The sequence below is a fragment of the Coregonus lavaretus genome (genome assembly GCF_964263955.1).
Source record: "Coregonus lavaretus genome assembly, chromosome: 32".
Classification (NCBI taxonomy): Eukaryota; Metazoa; Chordata; class Actinopteri; order Salmoniformes; family Salmonidae; genus Coregonus; species Coregonus lavaretus.
In genome coordinates, this window is record NC_140019.1 from 13,715,709 (window position 1) to 13,735,450 (window position 19,742).

Genomic DNA, 19,742 nt, shown 5'->3' on the forward strand with positions numbered 1-19,742 from the left:
ACAATGTGTGCAGCACTGTCCAATGATGGTTTGCTGTTACATTGGCCCCTACAATACAGAGAGGCTAATTTCTTTTCTGGATGACCTGCATAATCAACTTATGCCAGCGGAGGAGAGAGGGGCAAGAAACTCCCCTACCTTCGTTGTTGTGTGGGATAATGTGGCATTCCACCACTCTGCTGCAGTCACAGACTGGTTTGCTGCACATCCCAGGATGTCAGTACTATTCCTGCCTCCATACTCCCCCTTCCTAAACCCCATAGAGGAGTTTTTCTCTGAGTGGAGGTGGAAGGTTTATGACCACCATCCACATGACCAGATGTCCTTACTGGATGCCATGAATGCGTGGTGTCGAGACACTTCTCCTGAAGACTGCCAGGGTTGGATTAGACATTCCAGAAGATACTTTTCCAAGATGCATCGCCAGAGAAGATATAAGATGTGATGTTGATGAGAACTTGTGGCCAAATGCAGGAGAGAGAGAGAACTAGAACCCTCACAGTACTGTATTGTATGAGTGATTATACTATACATGGTGTTGATGTGTTTTTATTTTATTATTATTGCAGCCCTGGAATTTCAGGACTTCGTTTTTTGTTTCAACTTTTTATTTTTCACAAGTAAATTACTATATGCAAAGATAAAGGCTATTGAAGCAAATTGCTGAATTTCTGAATCATTCTTGTTACATATACTTTAGTACAGTCAATAAAGTGAAAAGGTGTTATTATTCTATAATGAAATACTGATTTATGTGAAAAATCATTCAAACTTCAAAGAGAAAAGTTCATCATTTATGTAATGCTCCCTGTTAGTGTTTTTTAGGTCAGTGTGTTATGAGGGACAATGTATGCTTTCTGAGTGAGAATTGTTGCCAGTGTTATAGTCGAACAAGCTTATTTTGAGACATGTATGAAGTGTTTTGGTGGTTTGAGTGAGTTTTGGAGGTGAGATTAACTGTTTGGCCAAGATGAATGTTGGTAATGCAGACTGTGTGAAGAGTTTTGAAAAAGTCACTTCAGTATTGACCGATGCTTGTTAGCAATTGAAAAAAACTGTAAGCAACCCTAGAGCCCCCTAGTCAGGGGGTTACACCATAACATGATTGGGAGATTTCTCTGAGCCCACAAGTATGATGAGGGATCAGTTCATGTTATTAGGGACCCCCGTCCACAAGTATTATATTACCACAATGTATATCCTCAACCTCAGGTTGGGATTGGGTATCGTTTTGGATCGGAGGTGGTGCCATTCGATCCCATTTAAAAAGCAGCTGCTATAACAAGCACTAGCTTCGCATGAGGAGTTAGCTTAGCAGTAGGGATAAGGTAAATAACATGAGATCAAATCTAGAATCTAGATAAGACAAAGAATGGGAGAGAAGCCTTGGCTGGATCTCTAGACGTGACCTCTGATTTCTAAACCTGATCCTGGATCAGTGACGTTTACCCTGGCGAGGAGATAACATGCTGGGAGGATATTAGACCAGTGTTCTGGCAGACCTAGAGACAGATTAACCATGGCTGACAACAACCTGGTCTGATTTGTGTGTGATCAGTGATCAGTACTACTGACTGCCTCCCTCCCTGCTTGCCTTGTGGATTGCCTGCTCATTACATCACCCACAACATGCATCTGAAGCAGCCTGTACAGTGACAACCTCATAACAAACACCCACAGAGCAGAGACGAGAACGCATGCCCCTGTTTCCACCACCGCACCACACTCAAAGGCTTTGCTCTGCTACAGTATGTGCTATGCTATCAATTCTACAATGGGTTGGTCAAAACAAGCATTGTGATTGGTTGATACACGTTCTAAGCCATACAGTTTAGCACGGGTATGCCGATGACGCAAAAATGGGAATCTTGTTTTCTGTTCCATCTGAGAAATCTCTGTGCATCCACTGTCCCATCAGCCCAGCCAGCCAATTCATTAACTTGATCTCCACTGTAAAAAGCATCTAGACAGTATTTCCTCTTGCTTCTAGCCTACCATTTGGTTTGCAACAACGGGGGTTTGTACAAACATTGCTGTCTGTCTCTCGATATTTGTAACATAGTTTCAATATTGAAATTCCATCTCTCGTGTCAGGACGAGACGGACATCTTTTCTCAGCCAGTCGAAATCATGAATCTGAATATATACAAAGAAATGTCAAAAATAAAAACAGGTCAAACTAAATGAAATGCAGCTACTTTGCTGTTATTCTAGCTGCACGGTTTGACGTGACTGTGGTAGCCGCAGTTGGCTAGCTAGCAAGCAAGGGATAAGAGCATTGCCAGCCAGCATGGAAACAGAACATTTAGAACGATCGACTTGGTCGTGTCCGTAGATATAGAATAAAAATACTTCACGACTGGGTCGCGTCTCTGGCAACCTAACCGCTAGAATGAACGGACATATTTTCTCAGCCAGTTGAAATGATCATTTTTATAAATAAGTCTGAGGTTGTGCTCCGCCTCGTACCTACAGTATGACAGTAGCACAACTGTGCTAAAAAAGTAGTTTAGTACGCCCTCGTGTACACTTGCTTTAGTTAACACCGGGAGGGAGAAAAGAGAAAGCCATGGAAGTGTTGGAATCTGCCCCTGTGGGTCTAAATCTGTGTCTCTTGTGTCTGATTTGGGTGGGAGGGTGTTGTTGTGTCTGAACTTCTTTTCCTACTTTATCAGGACCCCAATGTCATTTACATTTTAGTCATTTAGCAGACGCTCTTATCCAGAGCAACTTACAGTTAGTGAGTGCATACATTATTTAAAAACAAATGTTATTTTACATACTGGCCCCCCGTGGGAAACGAACCCACAACCCTGGCGTTGCAAACACCATGCTTTACCAACTGAGCTACATCCCTGCCGGCCATTCCCTCCCCTACCCTTGACAAATTGTGCACCGCCCCATGGGTCTCCCAGTCACAGCCAGCTACGACAGAGCCTGGATACGAACCAGGATCTCCAGTGGCACAGCTAGCACTGCGATGCAGTGCCTTAGACCACTGTGCCACTCGGGAGACTATGGCATCTTAACAATTCACCTAAATGTCCTGACAAGGTAGGAAAACAATGAGTTCTGACAAGGTAGGAACTTTTTTTTATGTCCTGAATGTTATTTTAAATTAAAGGATTATGTTTAGGGTTTTGGGGTTACGGTTAGGGTTAAGGTTAGGATTAGGTTTAGAGTTAGGATTTTTGGGGTTAAGATTAGGGTTAAGGTTAGGGTTATGGTTAGGTTAAGGGTTAGGGGTAAGGGGTAAGGTTAGGGGTTTGGGAAAATAGGAGTTTTAATGGTCAAACATCCTTACTCCCCAAAAAGTCCTGAAATGTCATGAAAAGAAATCTGTGTGTGTACTTTATGTGTGTGTGCGTGTGTGTGTACAGTATGTACCCATGGGGCAGCTGCTGGAGTGTAGTGCCAGAGCCTGATGTGATGTGCAATGTCTAATTATGTCCAGCAACTGGATTAGGGGGCTGATGTTAGAATTAGGGGGCTGATGCTAATATTAGGTGGCTGATGCTAATGTTAGGGACTGATGCTAATGTTAGGGGGCTGATGCTAATGTTAGGGGTGATGCTAATATTAGGGGGCTGGTGCTAATGTTAGGGGGCTGGTGCTAATGTTAGGGGGCTGGTGCTAATGTTAGGGACTGATGCTAATGTTAGGGGGCTGATGCTAATGTTAGGGGCTGATGCTAATATTAGGGGGCTGGTGCTAATGTTAGGGGGCTGGTGCTAATGTTAGGGGGCTGGTGCTAATGTTAGGGGGCTGATGCTAAGGTTAGGGGCCTGATGCTAATATTAGGGGGCTGATGCTAATTGCTGCCATAGGGCTCTGGGTCTGAAGGGGTGGGCACAGTACATCATAAACACAAAAAAACACAGTCCCAGACTGCCCAGACTGCACAACAGATACTAACTCTGCCACCAACCCTAACGCACACTGGGTAGAGGACACACTGTATGTGTTGTTTGTTTACAAACTTTATCCCCTAACGTGATGTTGATTGGTGGAGGGGGCTGGGCTGTGGCTAGGGGCCGGGGTATGGGTGACGGGGGCTGGGCTGTGGCTAGGGGCCAGGGTATGGGTGGCGGGGGCTGGGCTGTGGCTAGGGGCCAGGGTATGGGTGGCGGGGGCTGGGCAGGGTTGTGGATGGGGGAGTGTGTAATGTACTGTGCTGCTCTGACATCCCTCTCTGGCTCCTGTCAGCCATGCTACAGTACACTGCAGCTCAGCTCAGTCCCACACGCACGCTGCAACGCATCACACCGCCCCCGCACTACTTATTAATTCCACCACGCCTCGTTGGGCCAGGTTGCCTCGCCGCAAAATTTGATTTGGGTTTCTGACGATGACTTCTGTGCCCTGCATGCTGATGGGGAGTGTGGAGGGAGCCGAGTGTGTGTGTGATGTGTGTGGAGAAACAGAACAGAACAGCGAGCAGTCTGCGGGGGTTATTGAGGAAAACAGGGCATGTCCCCACCGGGCCAATCGAGTTACTTTACTCCATCGCTCATTTGACAAACACCTGCAACGCTTAATGGAGTGGTAAGGCACACCGTGGCGGGACCACAGGGCACGGGGGAAGGGGAGGACGGGGGAGAGTAGATGAAAGGGAGGGGGGTAAGGGACTCCAGTTCTTTCTAGAGGAGGGCTGAGTAGCAGAGCGTTAGCAGGTGAAGGATGGTCTCTTCGTTAACACTGTGCATTATTATCTATTTAGCTCATCTTGTCACGTCTCCTCCCGTTGCTCCCCTCCGGCGCTCTGATTCGCTGTTCTACTGAGCCACAGGTCTGAGCACACCACCTCGTCAACACAGGAATGGAAACCCAATGCACCCTAATCACCTCCAGCGCACCTGCATCTCATCATCTCATCACCACCACTATATAGCCCTGGACTGTGCAGTCATTGTTGTGTGTAATTGTTAGCGTTGTGTCGTTTACTCACTCTTTGTTATTCTCTCTCTCATTGTTAAGTAAACCTTTACCTTGTTGATACCTGCGTCTGCGTCCTGCCTCTTCGTATCCTCAGTACTCGTCACACATCTATAGTGCTGCCGAGGCCCTGCCACTGCTGCTAACCTTCAGCCCCAAAAACATAAGCTAAGGCTCCAAGAGACAGAGAGGAAGTTCAGATGGGGAGCTTGTTTGACAAGAACTATGGTTTCTTATTGATGTCAAACACCCCAAAGAAAACATTGTTTGTGGATTCCTAGGATCGGTTTATAGTTGTTGATAGTATCTCGCCTTGAGCTGGAGAAAGACCTTGAGAGGTCAGTGTTGTTGTTGTAATCCTCCCAGCGAACCCATAAAGAGAGAGTGTTATCATGATCAAATGTACAGAGCAGAGACAGGGAGATGGGAGATGGTGGGCTAACCAAACATGACCATGGAAGGAGACAGGGAGGGAGGGGAACAAGGTCATTTAAGGGCATATGGGAGGGAAGCCAACAACTACAAAAAGTAAAGCTGTATGATGTCTTCAGCATGGTTAAATAGTGGTACAGACTCTTCAGGTCAGCTTCAGGTCAGCCGCGCGCCGATTTGTGTCGGAGTGAATGGTCGAGGGGGCCGGAAAATAATTTGAATAATTTGTATACTGCAAATTCACCACAATTAAACCCAAAAAGTAACAATCATTTCATACCTTGATTACATTGAGACACGATCACATATGTTTATTTTTTAAACTATTTTCTAAACTAAACAATTTTTTTTGCTGAATTCCTGGTGATTTTACAGTATTTTTGTAACCCAAAAAAGTAATAAATTAATAAAGAAATGTGTGTGCCAAAAGAAATCACTTGCCGACCCCTGCTTTAGGTATTCACTAACGCAGGCTTGGGGAAGAGATTTGCTCACTCCAGAGATCACTGAGTCGACAGTAAATGGGCTAAGGCAACGGAGGGGTAGCCTGTCCTTTCTCCAGACATTTAACCACTGTCTACAAGCAAGTAAACAAACAACCCTACTCCACCATGGCTGGCAAACAGAGAGAAAGGAGAGAGCAACTATGGAATGGATGTCTGGCAGAGAAAATAACAGACAAACTGAGGTTGAGGGAAAGGTAGAAGCACATTCCCTAGACATGTATGATGTTGGTGGAAAGAGTTGGCTATGCATAGGATATGAATGTAAACAGAGAGATGATGATCTACAACACCTTTTGAAAGCCAGATAAGAAAACAACAAAACAACAGCTGTGTGGCTGTGTATATTGCTGCCCAGAATTTAGCAATAAGCCTATAGTGGAATCACCGTATTCTCCAAAATTCTAAATTCCCTGAACTTAAACTACTCCCTGTCTTTAATCCCTTCTGCCTGTGATGAAACAGCCCAGACATCTTTGGAGCTGTCAATCGAAATGATGGGCGAAATTGGGTGTCTGTGTGAATCACAGCCAACATTAGCCCCCGGATGGCAGCCCGCCTGGCATGGTGCCGCCTGGTGCCTCCTGGGACGGGACGATGCACGGGACATGGCAAGCAGGGTCACAGAGGGCCTTACGTAACCCACGTCTCACCCAAATGACGCCCATCTCACTCCCACTGTCACTGTGTGTTAACTACCGCCCCAGTCCAGCCCAGCCAAAACCAGCCAGGCTTGCCTCTCTGTTTGTCTCTCTTTGCCAGTGGAGGGGCTAAACTGAGGTCTTGTCTACCCAGCCTACAGAGAGGTCCAGGGGGAAGGGGGTACATGGCCAGAAGAGGAAGGCACATGGTTCATTGCAATCACTCAATCTTCATTTAGAAGACTCAAGATATGAAAATGTGAAAAATGCTCTGGTAAATATTAAAATAAAATACATATAAATGTTGAATGCCTCACAGCCCATTCTTATCAGAACTTCCACACAGCAGCAGATCCAATAAAAGCCGGAAAATGAATCCGGAAAAGCAAGAGATTGCTTTTCTTGTAAGCATTTGACAGGAAATGAGAGCATATTGTTGAATGAACCAGGAATAAAAAAGTGACAGAGGCGAGACAACAGCCCAAATTACTTTTAAATGGATCTGTTGAGAGCCTGGTTATTGATCAGTGCTGGGACAGACAGAGTGAAATGGCTTTTCCACACGTTGAAGTGGGACAGGACTGTCAGATGACTCAAATAGCAGCCTGACACAGTACCGTACTGGAGACCAATGCTCTAATGAAATGACAACAAGTGAAACAGAGCGTGAGCTCATTTTTTTTTTGTCTCTCAGTTTGATACATACACAAAGCTTTTAACTGGCTCTCATGGGGCGTGTACACAGGGGATGGGGCAGCGTATAGTCTCCTAAGATAACACAACAGTGGTACTGTGGATAGTGATTTAGTGGTTTAAAGGGATCTGGATGTTTGTGGTGTAGAGCTGGCAGCAATAATAATATGCCATTTAGCAGACGCTTTTATCCAAAGCGACTTACAGTCATGCGTGCATACATTTTTGTGTATGGGTGGTCCCGGGGATCGAACCCACTACCTTGGCGTTACAAGCGCCGTGCTCTACCAGCTGAGCTACAGAGGACCACAGCAAGCCAACCACTCAGTGGCCTGTCCCTCCCTATCAACAGCTGGTTTGGATCAAGGGGCCAGGGTTCTGGTCTAGAAACATGGTTTCGATTGCTCCTACAGTTTTGCTTCAGTACTGCAGTTTAACTGACGCCCCACCCAAAAATACAATTTCCATAGATGGCCACATGGAGAAGTGAAATTTGAAAATTCCTAATAAGACACTTTAGTAATCACCTTTGAGCACAAAACATCCATTGATTTATTCAAATAATAGTTGCTGAGGACGATTTTGTTTCCATCACTCACAGCCAAAGATATTAACATTATATATTCATCCAACGTCTGCAATGTTTTTGGATGACGTGACGACGTCGTCGCTGCTCGTGCTGCTCCCTGTACTTGTGCGCATGTGATGTTGGTCCGTATAAACTGGATGCAACCCGGATATAGACGGTCCATGAATCGGCGTATGCAAATCTGAGTAGATTACCTTGAAAACAATGGTCGGACATCTTGGGCACAGTCTCCAGTTCTTATAATACCTCAGTGGTTGGGATGCAGTAGGCCAGGTGGACTAATTGTGTCACCATCATGGCCCAGAGATTAAAGATGCAATATGCAAAAATCGCTCCGCCATTTCCTGGTTGCTAAAATTCTAATAGTTCGCCTAATTTCAGTTTATGTGACAGAACAAGCAATGTATAGTGTAGAGAATCATTGTACCATCTAAACCCCTGTGAAATATATTTTCAATAACCAAAAATATTGTATTTTCAGCTGTTTGAAGCTGGTACACAAAACAGTCCATGCCCCTATGAATTGAGAATGTTCTGAGGGCAAAAGGGGGTGCAACTCAATATTAGGAAGGTGACCCTAATGTTTAGTACACTCAGTGTATGCATATGCAACTTCCCATTCATGGGATTTGATGTATTTTATCCATCATGTCTATACTGCATGTGCCTGACATGATACATGTGTCAGTTTACATGGCAAAGAGATGAAACTTGGAGAAAAGTCGTCATTGTCAGTGAGTTGACATCTAGTGTTGACAGCTGAAAAATTACGGGAGCGAGCCCTGACATATTTCATGGGGACCTCTCTTGCCAGTCGTGGTGTGTGTGTTCCTCTGGAAGTGTGTGTACGTGCGTCAGCTGTCAGCAGCCTCTCCACTAGGCCTTTAACGACACGCTGGCTCTGCATTTTGCATCACTGCGCCGCTTATAGAGCTGAAAGCTTGTTTACACTTCGGAGGAAAACTTACACCCTCCTGACTGTCACTCCACTCCACCATAGGGAACAATGGCACCTTTGTAGAGGAACACTTTTACAGGATTGCACTCCCAAGCTCAACAGTGTTCCTACCCAAAGGGAATTGGTAGGCTAGCTGTACCTTGTTAAGGCTGTAATGCGTCTCCTCAGGGTTTAATGGAGGGAGGTTTGGGTACAGATCTGGGTCAGACAGCAGAGAGGATCACAGGAGCTCGTTCTGAATCAGTGTAGGGGCAGCTGAGTTAGGGGGGGCCACAGGGAATTCTGGGATCTGAGCGCAGGAGAACGAGATGTGACCGAGGCTGGTGTGTGGAAGTAAGTAAACCCTCAGTGGTCTCTCTAGGGCAGTGGTCGGCAACTACAACTCCGGTCCTGGAGGGCTGCAGTGTGTGCAGGTTTTTGTTCCAGCCTTTGACACACCCGATTGAAATAAACAAGTGTAAGAACTTGTAAGAAAGGGAACATAAAGGAGGGGGATTGGAGGAGAAACAGAGAGAGCAGAAAAAGGTCCCACAATAAAACCCACTGATCCATGAGCAACAAAAAAGGACATTAAGATACTTTGCCTATCGATCCACAAATACCAACAAACACATCAATCTGTCTACAGAGCAGCTTCAGTCACTGCCAGACATCCTTCTCGCTCCCTCTCTCTATCTCGTTCCCTCCCAATGACAAACTCATTAAGTATGTGGAGCCTCAGTCACTCAAAGGATCTGAAGATCTCTCAGTGAAGAGTTCCAGTCATTTGTTCCTTCACTCATCAGCAGTCTGTCTGGCGGAGGATGGGAGAGGGGGAGAGGAGAGGAGAGGAGGGGAGAGGATGGGCAGAATGGGAGTGAAGTGCTAATTAAATAGCACATGATGGAAGCTAATGGCCCAGGCGACTTGACTCTACTTCACTTCCTCCCGGGGCCCTGCAGTGGTGCTCAGTGGTTGTTGTTGTTGTTGTCATGGTTGTCATACACAATTTCAGGCTTTTTATACTCGTCCTTGGAGATTGCTGCCCAGAGGTGCTTTAAAAATTGTTGCGTCGATGTTATGGAAGTGTGAGATAATCTGTGTGTGTTTCGATGTTCGTGTGTGTTACCGCCATAGAGTAAGCATGCTCTTAGAAGGTAGCAGTCAGGCATACACACTACAGCACACGCATGACTGGTACAGTAGTGCTGGGAATCAGTGTGAAGGGTGCTGATTAGATCACAAAGCTTATAACATGCACACACACACATGCGCACACGCACACACTCTCACACATTATAGCACAGAGGACACATTGTACACACTGTGTGCTCACCCTGACCCTCACACTACTTCCCCATTCTCTTGTAAGTGCACTGAGGAGGTCATGTAATATCCCAGTCACAACACATGTCAGCCCCCTTATTAAGTCAGTGTTGATGTGACATTGAGACAATGTTAGCTGGCTACCTCCACCACAGCACAGCCTGCCTCTCCTGCAGGGCCCAAACACACACTATCATAAACATCATTTATTCATGCTCTGCACACAAAGAGCTGCTTTCGCAGAGAGAGAAAGAATGTTAACATGCGGTGTTGTCGGAATGTGTGCGTTTGCGTGTGTGTGCTCGCGCTTCCAGGGGCATTTTTGTTTGGCTCTTGTCAACATTGTAGCTGGGGAACGAACGGGACACAGGGAAAGGCATGGTGGGATACACAGTTATGACACACACACACACACACACTGTCCTCGTGAAATGCAATTACTGTATGTCGTCAGTCTTGCGAATGGCAGTAATGCATTACACATTTGGATAGCTGGGTGGGGGCTGGTGAAGGAAAAGATGAGTGTGTTAGCGCTTGTTGTGTCTCTGTCTCCATCTCCATGGCTCAGTGCTCCACTGACAGATTAGTTTGTCAATAAGACACTTACAGTAACTGACAGGCCAGAATATGTTTGAATGTAAAGTAGTATGGGATTCTGCCTCCCTAACACATACTGCTCTGTACTCTACAGATACAGATACAATATTCACCTCGTTGGTCACATGAGGAAAAGGGGGGGGGGGGGACAAAGACTGGGAGAGGTGATTAATGGGATTAAGGAGGACGACATGGCAGTGACAAGGGCAATAGAACACAGTGACAGAGTTATGACATGGACTCGTCATGTTTACTGGCTTCTATGAACAGCCTGCTGAGTGCTCCATAAATTCTATAGTATAGCCGATAAATAACAGGAGAAGAGAGGAGCCCGGTTTGGGTCTGTATAGGGCAGGGATCATCAACTAGATTCAGCCGCGGGCCGATTTCTTCTTGAGTAGATGGTCGGAGGGCCAAAACATCATTACAAATCATTTGTAGACTGCAAATTGACCGCAAGAAGCCCAAACAGATCTAATATTTGACTAAAACATAATCATTTCAAACCTATACGATCACGTCTCTCTTTTATGCGTGGGAATACTTGGGAACATTATTACATTTATTTATTTATTTATTGCTCAGAAAACATGGGGGGCCAAATAAAACCACCTGCGGGCTGCCAGTTGGGGATCCCTGGTATAGGGTTTGTATTGACTTTAGCGTGGAGTTGGGGAGGATCAACACAAAGCCACTGAATTATGGATGGGATGTGTACACAGATCAGCCCCCTGGGCAAGACTTTTCATCTAGAGTGGAGAAACAGAAGGAAGGAGAGAAATAGAGGGAGAGATGGAGAGAGGGAAAGAGAATATAGGATGGGGAGAAGGAGAAGGAGATAAGAGATTGACCCAGGATAGAGAGAGAGAGAGAGAGAGAGAGAGAGAGAGAGAGAGAGAGAGAGAGAGAGAGAGAGAGAGAGTGAGAGAGAGAGAGAGAGAGAGGGAGACAGAGAGAGACAGAGAGAGAGAGAGAGAGAGAGAGACAGAGAGACACAGAGAGAGACAGACAGACAGACAGAGAGAGAGAGAGAGAGAGAGAGAGAGAGAGAGACAAGTAGGGGGAAATAATGAAAAGAAAGGAGATAGGAGACAGACAGACGGCTTGACAGACAGACGGCTTGACAAATAGACAGCTTGTGTCGACGAGGGCTTTATGGGCGAGGGGTCTCGGGGACTGGGGCTAGGGGAGAGTGGCTGCCTCCCTGCCTGACCCTGTGGGTACTGTATATCCCTCTGATCTCATGCCCTTGGGGAGTCTGATAGAGTCTGATAGTGCAGCAGATGTGATACAGGCTACTGATGTGTTGTTCTGTGAAGCAAGTCTGTGTAATGCAGCGTTGTGATGGGGATCACAGTGGGATTAGGTGACTAGTAGAGATAGTACTGATGTGAGTGCAGCAGAGATAATACTAATGTGAGTGCAGCAGAGATAGAACTGATGTGAGTGCAGCAGAGATAGTACTGATGTGAATACAGCAGAGATAGTACTGATGTGAGAGCAGCAGAGATAGTACTGATGTGAGAGCAGCAGAGATAGTACTGATGTGAGTGCAGCAGAGATAGTACTGATGTGAGAGCAGCAGAGATAGTACTGATGTGAGAGCAGCAGAGATAGTACTGATGTGAGTGCAGCAGAGATAGTACTGATGTGAGTGTGGCAGAGATTAAAGAACAACCGAGTGTCCCCTATAATTTACTGTAACCTCACATCTACAGTACATTACACATGTCCCCATCCCATGTGTTCTCCATAGTCAGTAAGAGGAGAGTGATTACAAACATCCAAATGTACAACAGGAGCTGGACAAGACAAGCTGGCAAATGTCTGTTCGCTCACTGTTATCATTATATTTTATTGAAGCTTACTTATAAAACAACATGGTCTTTGGCAGCAAACAGTGATCCTACTGTATATTGAGTTTCTCATTTCCCTGAATGACAGACCCTATTCCTGTACCACTGGCAATAATACACACAGAGTTACTACAACAGAGGGTTATTCAAGGGTTTGTTCATAAGGGTGATGGTTCTATGTAGAACCATAATCACTCATAGAACCCTTTATATACTGTAGAACCTTCAGAGCATGGTTCTTTATAGAACCTTTTAAAAGAGGATTCTATATGTCACCAAAAAGGTTCTGCTATCGTTACAAGCCAAATAACCCTTTCTGGTACTATATAGAACCCTTTTTGTTAAATATGTAGTACCACTCCAGCACTGTATGTCCAGACAGTGCTCCTGAGAGAGGCAGCTGTTTGTTATACTTGGAGGGTGATGCCTGGGAGGGTTCTCTGTACTGAACATAGGGCCATAGCACCGCCACAGACCACATCACATCACATCAGTCCATTAAATGTTAATGACACCCCAGCTAATAGGTTACATAAGGCAGCAGTCTATCTCCCCTCCTTCCTTTGTAAATTCAGTCACGTCACAGTGGAGTTACAGCCAAACTGAATAATAGATCTGTAGTTCTTATCTATCTATCTATCTATCTATCTCTCTCTCTCTCTCTCTCTCTCTCTCTCTCTCTCTCTCTCTCTCTCTCTCTCTCTCTCTCTCTCTCTCTCTCTCTCTTTCTCTCTCTCTCTCTCTCTCTCTCTCTCTCTCTCTCTCTCTCTCTCTCTCTCTCTCTCTCTCTCTCTCTCTCTCTCTCTCTCTCTCTCTCTCACACAGAATAACATATAATAACATATATTATAATGCACCAAGTGAATATATGTACAATATGCTCTATGTTCAAGAGCAGCCCACACATCTGATTCAACCGGTGATTATCATGTAGCTGTGAGACCACATGACAAGCCAGCTTACACTGCAAATGTACTATAACCCATAGGGAATCAACTTGCTTACCAAGCTGTCTGGAAGTCTGAAAAGGAAGGCACCTTCATATTTTGCAATCTTAGTACTCTATTGATGAACATGGCACAAGCCTCAGGCAATAGATGGAACAATCAACCCCTAGTAGTAAGCATACATGCACAATGCATCAGCATGCAGGTGCTTAGAGCACACTAACGTTACTGTACAGTGTCTACCCCTCTCCCCAATGAGCATGACTATACACAGGCAAACCAAACCCTCATGTGTCTGCAAGTGCCAGGGAAGGGGATAGAGAGAGAGAGTGGGGGAGGGGAGTGGGGGAGGGGAGAGAGGGGGGAGGAGAAAGGCAGGTAGAGAAAGGGGGAGGGGCAGCGAGCGGGAGGAGAGATGGGAAGAAGGAAAAATAGAGGGGGACTAGGTGAAAGAGATGGACAGGTCTAAAGCCAGCCAGACTAAAAACCAGGGGAACATGAGGAGGGGGGAGACGGACAGTTAATTAATGGGTGGGGCGCATGCCAATAACGTACTAGCATCATCCTAATATGAACCTAATGTGAATGTGCTATACGGACAGAGGGATAGGGCTGTAGCACAAGTTGCAAGCTTGTTATTTTATGAAGCCAAGTGGTTGAAATAGAAACGCTAAAGTATGGTGGACAGCAGCTGCATCATTCTATAACCCTTCAGGGGTTTTTATTATTTGTTTATTTTGGCTGGAGCATGCGCCTCTGGGTGACAATGACCCAAGCCTGATGGTTGGAAGGGGTTTGGGTGGGATGTGCTCCACAGGCAAGCATAAGACACACAGGCACCCACACACGCACACACACAAAACTTAGTTTTGAGTAGGAGGGGAGAACTATCAGTTCAGACAGAATATGAGAGAGAGAGAGAGAGAGAGAGAGAGAGAGAGAGAGAGAGAGAGAGAGAGAGAGAGAGAGAGAGAGAGAGAGAGAGAGAGAGAGAGAGAGAGAGAGAGAGGGGAAAAGGCAAAAAAAAAAAGCATCAGCAAAAAAAACAAGGAGGGGGTGCAGACAAACCTTCAGGCTCTGAGCTCTCTTTGTTGACCACTTGCTTCAGCGGGCAGCAGAAGATTTCGTGACACTTAGCACGAAAGGGGGACCCTTTACTCCTTAAATCCGCTGATGAATGGATGGAATCCTGCCGCAACATAATGTACTCCTGGGTACCTGGAGCAGCGTCATCCTGGACTGCGGTGATGCCACAACAGAATGAACTGAGGTTAGGGGAGCGCTCACCACAACACAGACAGAAGAACAACGCAGGGACGAAACAAAGGCAAAAGAGAAGACGGCAACAACAATACATCAGCAACCACTAAAGAACTACTATAACACAACATAGCCTACTACAAACAGAGGAAGAGAGACCGGGTTAGAAGGAGGGGGAGCAAGAGGAGGGTAGAGAGAGAGACAGAAAGAGAGATAGAACATCAAGATCACTCAACAACTTTCAAAAATACCACTCAAGTAACACCAAGAGAGGGAGGGAGGGAAAGAAAGAGGAAAATCTAAGGGAGGAGGAGTATGGGGCAAACAGATACAGAGACAAATGGAAGCTAAACATTATCATGTAAATGTAGCAGTGTGGTCATTATAAAATCATTCTAGTGTGAGAGGTTGAGTAAAGCAAGGCATGCGCGCAGACTGCAGTCTACAATCTGCAAGGTAATACCAGCAGATCTAAGGTCAGATTGGGGTGCTGCTGACCCCAACCAGATGGTGCCCTTTTTAACGGAAGGCAAGCAAATGAAAAGGCATGCGCAGGTCCCAGACCACCCAAGCAGAGTGTGGTGGTCGAGAATGTTTTCATGGAATCACACATGCAGAGATGATATTATTACAGTGCATATTATGAATTCTATGAAGAAATGATGGCATCAACTGTATTTGTTTTCAGTGTACTGCTATAGGCCTGTCTGATGTTCATGGGGACATGTCTAAAGGGTCAGACACATTGTAAGTGACCTCGCAAGATGACTACATCACATTTCTCTTCTCCTCCACATGAATGCCTTAGTCACCATCCTCCATCCATCTCTTAACTGCATATATCCACTTGGACAGGCAGGAGGGGCCTACTGATCCACTTGTACAGGCAGGAGGGGCCTACTGATCCACTTCCTCTACACGGCCAGCCTCACAAGCTACTTTCCCCCAGAGGAAACGGAGTCTAAATGAAGTCTGGGTTTAGTCATTATAATCTATTGTCAGTCTGTGGTATGATTTTAGGCTGACATCCAGAAGTCCTCTGTGGTATACTGGCTCAGTGATAAAGTCTCATCTTCTCTCCTCTCTCTGCTCAGTTATTAAAAGTAAAACCTGAATGAAGTATATATAGAACTGTCAACATGCTCCTGGTTCTGTTGCCAATGAGCACACTCTCTCCCTCCTTCCAGCAATTAACCCTCCATCTGGAGAGCTCGATACGCATGCATGCCGACACGCGCCTGTGCACACACTCAAGGAACACTTTTCCTATGGGACCAATTCATTGCAGTGAGGAATAGGGGGGCACTCACACTTTTCTATTATTTTAGAAGAACAGAAATACAATTAGGAGGTAGTGCACATAGCTCACACAAAGAGCTCTGCCATACAGAAATAGTGAGCAATTAGTCTTTACTCCAGCATTTTGCTTGACTCTGAACAAGGGCACACAGACTAAACTGAAGACAACATAAAGGTTGACTTTAGTTAATAGCTGCAGCTAATGAGTGTCTCTCTTTTTGAGCATTTGTCAAACCCCAGTAAGATCGGGATCCTAATAAATTAAATGAAATCATATCCCTTATAACTGTAATAACATAAGTGTTTATACTGTATACTACATTTATACAGATTCACAATTAGACAGAAAGAGAGTAGTTTAGGCAGAGTAGTTGACTCAACAGACACCCCATTCCCATCACACACACACAGTACAGTGACTCGGGGGTCCATTAGCAGACCAATTTATCACCACTACCCTATTTTTCTCCAGAAACTAGGCCTACATGCCTTTGTCTTAGTGGAGACCACTGCCAACTACTTACACCTAAATCCTCAACCCAAGATGCTGGTTTCATGACTAGGCAGCACTAAAACTGCAGAAGAGAAAACAGAAGAAAGCAACAGAGTTGAAACTTTCATGGTGTTTTGGGTAGACAAAAGACACTGAGGAGTTCTAAGGCACCCATTCTGAAACTTGACCTCTTTTGGGGGAAAAACGTCCATCTTGCTCAGATCATTCTGTCCAATCATTCACGTTTATAGATGTAGACTTTGCTTTTGGAATTCAAATAAAAAATGTGGTTTATTGTATCTTGAAGATCTTATTGCTCTTTTGAGGCCCTGATAAGGGATCTCTCAGTGCACAGTGGACTCCCCTCCCCCTGTCTATCTGTGAGGAGTGACAGTGTTGTGAAGTGGCCCTCTAGAAGAACACTCATCCTCTTCACAGACAGCTAGCAGCCACTGCTGGGTGCCGGTCACGTCATGCTGCAGACCAGGGTCAAACTTCACACTGCTCACTAGCACATGTACTAATGCACTCTGCTTTATCTCTCCCTCTCTCATCTTATCTGCGCTGGGTTGAGCTCCACTGGCCCATGTACGATGGGAGAGAGAGAAAGAAAGAAAGAAAGAAAGAAAGAAAGAAAGAAAGAAAGAAAGAAAGAAAGAAAGAAAGAAAGAAAGAAAGAAAGAAAGAAAGAAAGAAAGAAAGAAAGAAAGAAAGAAAGAAAGAAAGAAAGAAAGAAAGAAAGAAAGAAAGAAAGAAAGAAAGAAAGAAAGAAAGAAAGGAGAGAATGAGCTTGTCTCATCTCGCTTTGAGAGAGAGCCAAGAATCTTCCAGAAAAGTTTCAGGATGCCAAATTCCTTCCCCGTGGTTATTAATGACCCTGCTAACTGCCATCTCATCAGCAGCAATACAATTGAGAGATGACGGGGGCCAGGGGAAGACCTGGGGAGTGGGCATGAGCAATTTACAAGTGGTAGCTCGCAATTTGGACAATTTACTCAAGTCAAGAGTTCTTATCCATCAAACAGGAAGGGAGTCAAGCATTTTCCATAGTCTGGCAAGAAATCGTTACTCTCTAAAATTAGAATCAGAATTAAGCAAAGAGATAGGTCTGTAGCCGCAGGTACCTGTTACTAAAATAGCCTGTCCTCATTGTGTAAATACAAGTGGTTGAATGCCATTGTCTGTTGGGATGCAATATTTTTAGTTTGGCTCCGTCTCATGATTTCTGCATAGTTGTATTTTGGTTGTGTCGGGTCACCTTGGCGACAGTGAGCTGAGGTGAACTTGAGGTTTTCTTTGAAGCAGAGAGAGAATGAGCTTGCATATTTTATTCTGGGTCTTTCATCCTCTCTTTCTCCCTCTCTCTCTCCACAACTCTATCCAATAGGAGTAAAGTAGCTCCCTGGAGTCACATGATCGCCCTGTACCAATCCTCCCTAACTCTAGTCAGCAGATTCATTACATTTTACATTTACATTTTAGTCATTTAGCTGACGCTCTTATCCAGAGCGACTTACAGTTAGAGTCCACACATTTTTCATATAGGCTATCCTAGCGCCTTAAGGGTATGCACTCTTTCATGTCTTATGCATGTAGACTACCATCATGGGAACAATCTATGATGTAAAATTATTTGTAGGTGTTCAAAACAAGCCGAATCTGTCACTTGTAGAAAAATAACAGTGAAGAATATGACTATTGTGAAAAGTATCTCTCCAAAGGCTGCAGCGATGCAACTCAGGCCATGCAGGGATGCTGCAACAACTCATCTATCTGGCAAACACATTTCAAACAGTAATTTATCCTGCCAAAGGATTAGAGTTGTATTTAGCGGGTTTTAGTTGTAAATTATACAGGCCAATAAACCAATGTTCCCAAAGTAATAGTCCATGCGTCTTCGTTAGGTTATAGTAGGCCTATATTTTCCGTTAAGCCGTTTTGTGATTAGTTTGGATGCAGAGGTGCACATCGAATGTAGATTTAATTAGTCAACTATTATTTCTCAAGACTGTATTGTCCTCTAACTTTCAAAGTCCAGTTTCAACATTGTTGTTCTGACGTCGCACTCAAGGGACTAGGCCCAGACAATGGGAGCGTGAGGCCCACTTGACATAAAGTGCCGTGACATAGACAAACACCTTTGGTCAAACTCTGTAATTACTGTAACGCATGCTCATGTTGGTCGGCCTTTAACCTGGCGCATTTCCGAACAAAAATGCTGGAAAACTTCACGTTTTAGTCACTAGCATAGTAATTTGTAGCCTATACAAGAGTCTACACCGGGGTATCGAGGTTTTAGGGGATGTCTTCGTTTCCAAATAAATTGTAAAAACAAAAAGTAGATCAACAAACCAGACAAAAACGGGATTATGATCAATTACGCCCCATTGCCATCTGTCTCTGCATCAACTTTCGTTGAGGCCCACTATCTCTCAGATCCTCTGTCTATTTATTGAATATTGGCATTGCATATCGATTCATCACCGGATAAGTGTAGAAATGACTTAAAGTAACCCTCAAAAGCGATTAAAATACATCCTCTTCCTCCATCGAGTTGTCAATGATGTCAGTATTCATCTCAGTGAATTAGGAGCACAAGCTAACTATGAGCCCCTTTGGGACAGAATACATATTTTTATGGATATTCACAGCTCAGTCACTTTAATGTGAATATCAATCACTGTTTGAATATCAATGAATATCAAGTCAGAGCAAAGTAATAGTAATTATTGTACACAACTGCTATCTCTAATATAAACACAAGAAAATTAACAAATGTCTTTAAAAAAAAGAATGCTTGCTCGTGCTTTCCTATGGCTAGGGAAATTTTGTGCTGAAACTTTCTCAGTCTCATTCCATTACCACAGAGGTCATATGATGTAGTGGACAGAATTAAACCATTCCCACTAACGCTTTTCCACAGGAAAGTAATTAATTTAAGTCAATCTACACTGTATAAAGGGGCTATGAATCTACAGGGACTCTTTCAGTCAGAGGGGTTCAGCCATCTTGTTATATTTACTCATCGAGAGAGTAAATAGAGGATGATGTGCTTTGATTACACCATGGCCCCCACCACGGCCCACACCCCCAACCTCCCACTCTGCTGTGTTAAGTTTGAAGGATAGAAGCAACTACAGGTGTCAGAGCTAACTGTACTCATTTAATTATAGCGTCAACTGAACAATACAGAACGTGGGGCGTAACATAACCCCAGGGTCAACCACTGTAACA

The 19,742-nt window shown here is 44.7% G+C and overlaps 1 protein-coding gene across 2 annotated transcripts in view; it reads right to left on the reverse strand.

Moving 5' to 3' along the window:
* The window catches only part of LOC311107359 (fibroblast growth factor 13-like), a gene marked incomplete at its 5' end in the record, with an annotated part of 174,854 nt that overhangs the window by 80,661 nt on the left and 74,451 nt on the right, over positions 1 to 19,742 (reverse strand). Inside the window, one exon of one of the 2 annotated variants that reach the window (XM_084149842.1) lies at positions 14,525 to 14,657. The exons of the other annotated variant lie outside the window; for it this stretch is intronic. Coding sequence (XP_084005968.1) covers positions 14,525 to 14,657 — 133 coding nt within the window. Of the gene's footprint in view, positions 1 to 14,524; positions 14,658 to 19,742 lie in introns of those variants that run through there. 2 annotated transcript variants of the gene reach the window in all.